This window comes from Nannospalax galili, unplaced genomic scaffold (assembly GCF_000622305.1).
Source record: "Nannospalax galili isolate Female #2095 unplaced genomic scaffold, S.galili_v1.0 scaffold5078, whole genome shotgun sequence".
Classification (NCBI taxonomy): Eukaryota; Metazoa; Chordata; class Mammalia; order Rodentia; family Spalacidae; genus Nannospalax; species Nannospalax galili.
The window spans coordinates 49,478-51,684 of record NW_008340843.1 but is presented as its reverse complement, the minus strand read 5'-3'; the positions used below and the strand labels follow the sequence as shown (position 1 = coordinate 51,684).

The window sequence follows — 2,207 nt, the reverse complement described above, 5'->3', positions numbered from 1 at the left end:
AAAATGTTCTGGTGCTTTGTGCCCATTGTTAAAATCATATATACACTTTGGGTGATTAAAAGCAAGTCTAAAAGTATAGTTAGAACATTTCACCAAGGAATTAAGTAGTCCATTTGTATCATTACTTACCTTTAAATACTTGAGTGGCCCAGCGCCCTTGGATCTCTGAAATAGGCATAATGGCTCCCAAGGGCTGAATTAAGCCAATGATTGCAAGAGTTGGCTTTTCCAGGTTAGGGGGAAAGACCTTTTTATAGAGGGACACCTTGTTTTTGACCACTTTGACAGAATCATCAAGAAAAGGAAAGGCAAAGCTATAGCCGGTGGCAAAGATGACTGCATCAATGTCCTCCTCTTTGGAGCCATCTTCAAATATGGCAGCTGTTTCTGTGAATGCCTTCACATTTCCTTTCACCTTCACCATGCCAGAAATTATGCGATTTGGCAGTTCATCATTTATTGTAGGAGGCTGACTCAGAGCTCTGTGTGGTAATAAAGATGAAGAGGAAAAATGAGAGTTGAGGTGAGAGAGGGGAAAAAATGGGTACCATGTGAGTTAAATTCTGCTTTAGTGTAGGTGGATAAACAGTATGTGAGGGGCTTCCTGCTCAGTCTATCCTTAAGACTTAGTAAAGGTCTACCTGGGACCAGCTTGGCATAGATCATGATCTCAAGGCAGGTTTTATAGATGAAGAAATGGGCCTGGAGAAGCAGAGTGACTTCCCTAATGTTATACAGCCTAGGATCTTAGAATTTCAGTCAAAGTAGTTTTCTCTGACCTTCCTTGAGATTCGTTGGGATTGTTAAGTAGTGTTTACTAGGGACTGTCTAGGGTAAAGGTGCCAATTGAATTGTTGAATAAATAGAGAAGTGGGCCTCCAGTTTGAGTCTTAAAGACCTGGTTTGCGTCATTTAATTTTCACTGACCCTAACCTTTAGGTAGATTCTGTTCTGCAGTCTGTTGTGACCCTCTGAGGGTCTAGGGCTCAGGTCCCTGTTTGGGCGCCACATGTTGCGACCCCCTAAAATGGTCTGGGACCTGAGTCTAGAAGTGGTGAAAATCAGGACAGAGGGGACGCAAAGTGTCTGAAGCCAATGCATGCATTATTCTTAGGAGCTTCTACTTTTGGAAAACATGACATTCAACACAAGCCAACATATTCCATCATAATATTTACAGTACCTTCTTGTTCTTTGATCACATCCTGGAATATTTTCTCAGCCTCTGCTTGGTAGAAACAACACATTCTGTTCCCTTTATGTTTTCCAACTCTATTAATTATACAAGCCGCTTACGTGACTTAAGCAAGGGTGAAAGAACAGTCAGTCTCATGACCAGAATAACTCCAGGCCAAGAACTCTCAGGCCCTCAGGGAGGAAGTGTTCTTCCTCTTTACTCTCAGCATGCCAAGAATAGCTGAGGCCCCTTGCTCCAGCCTTGGATCAACTCTTAACTCAGAGATCAAACCTTCACAGCACTCCAACTTCATTCCTTTCAAAATCTGTTCTTTTATCTCTAAACCAACACCACCATCTACATAATTGCCCAAGCCACAAAACTATTAGTCCTATATCTGCCTCTATCTTTTATCTACTCCCTGCCTCACCTGAACTGTTAGAGTTGTATGTATGTCACCATCTCATCCCCTTTCCATACCATCTTCAGGATGGTCATTCTAAAATATACTCATTACCGTACTAGTCACTTCTTTAAAATATATGAATGGCTTTACACTGTCTTCATTCTAAACTTTATTTAGCACACTGTGGTTCTTTGAATGAGAATGTTCCCTATAGCCTCCAAGTATTTGGCTAATTTGTCCCTAGTTCATGATCCTGTTTGGGGAGGGTTATGGAACCTTTAGGAAGTGTAGCAACACAAAAGTAACTAATACAGAAGTTGGTGCCAGAGAGTGGGCTGTTGCTGTGAAGAACATGACCATGTGGGGTTTTGGAGGAATGTGGAAGACTTGTTAGTTTGGACTAGAAAAGCAGTTGGATCCTGTCAGCAGAGCTTAATGGGCTATTCTAGTAGGAGCCTAGAAGAAAGGAGTGCTGAGAACAAAGTAGTTCGAGAGGGAAATAAGTACTTAAGCAGAAAATGGGATATTTTGAAAAAGAGCTGTCTACTGTCTGCCCACACCCTAAGAATTTGTCTTAGGCTAGGCTGAAAAAGTAATAGACTAATTTCTTTTGTGAAGAAATTT

The 2,207-nt window shown here is 41.4% G+C and overlaps 1 protein-coding gene across 1 annotated transcript in view; it reads right to left on the bottom strand.

Annotated features, from left to right (window-relative positions):
* Positions 1-129: 129 nt before the first annotated feature.
* Positions 130-2,207, bottom strand: part of LOC103736325 (dimethylaniline monooxygenase [N-oxide-forming] 5) — a gene marked incomplete at its 3' end in the record, with an annotated part of 21,784 nt that continues 19,706 nt past the window's right edge. The window contains exons 5-6 of the mRNA XM_008835807.2: positions 1,297-1,300; positions 130-482 (exon numbers count right to left, since the gene is read on the bottom strand). Of these exons, the coding sequence (XP_008834029.1) occupies positions 130-482; positions 1,297-1,300 (357 nt within the window). The remainder of the gene's footprint in view (positions 483-1,296; positions 1,301-2,207) is intronic.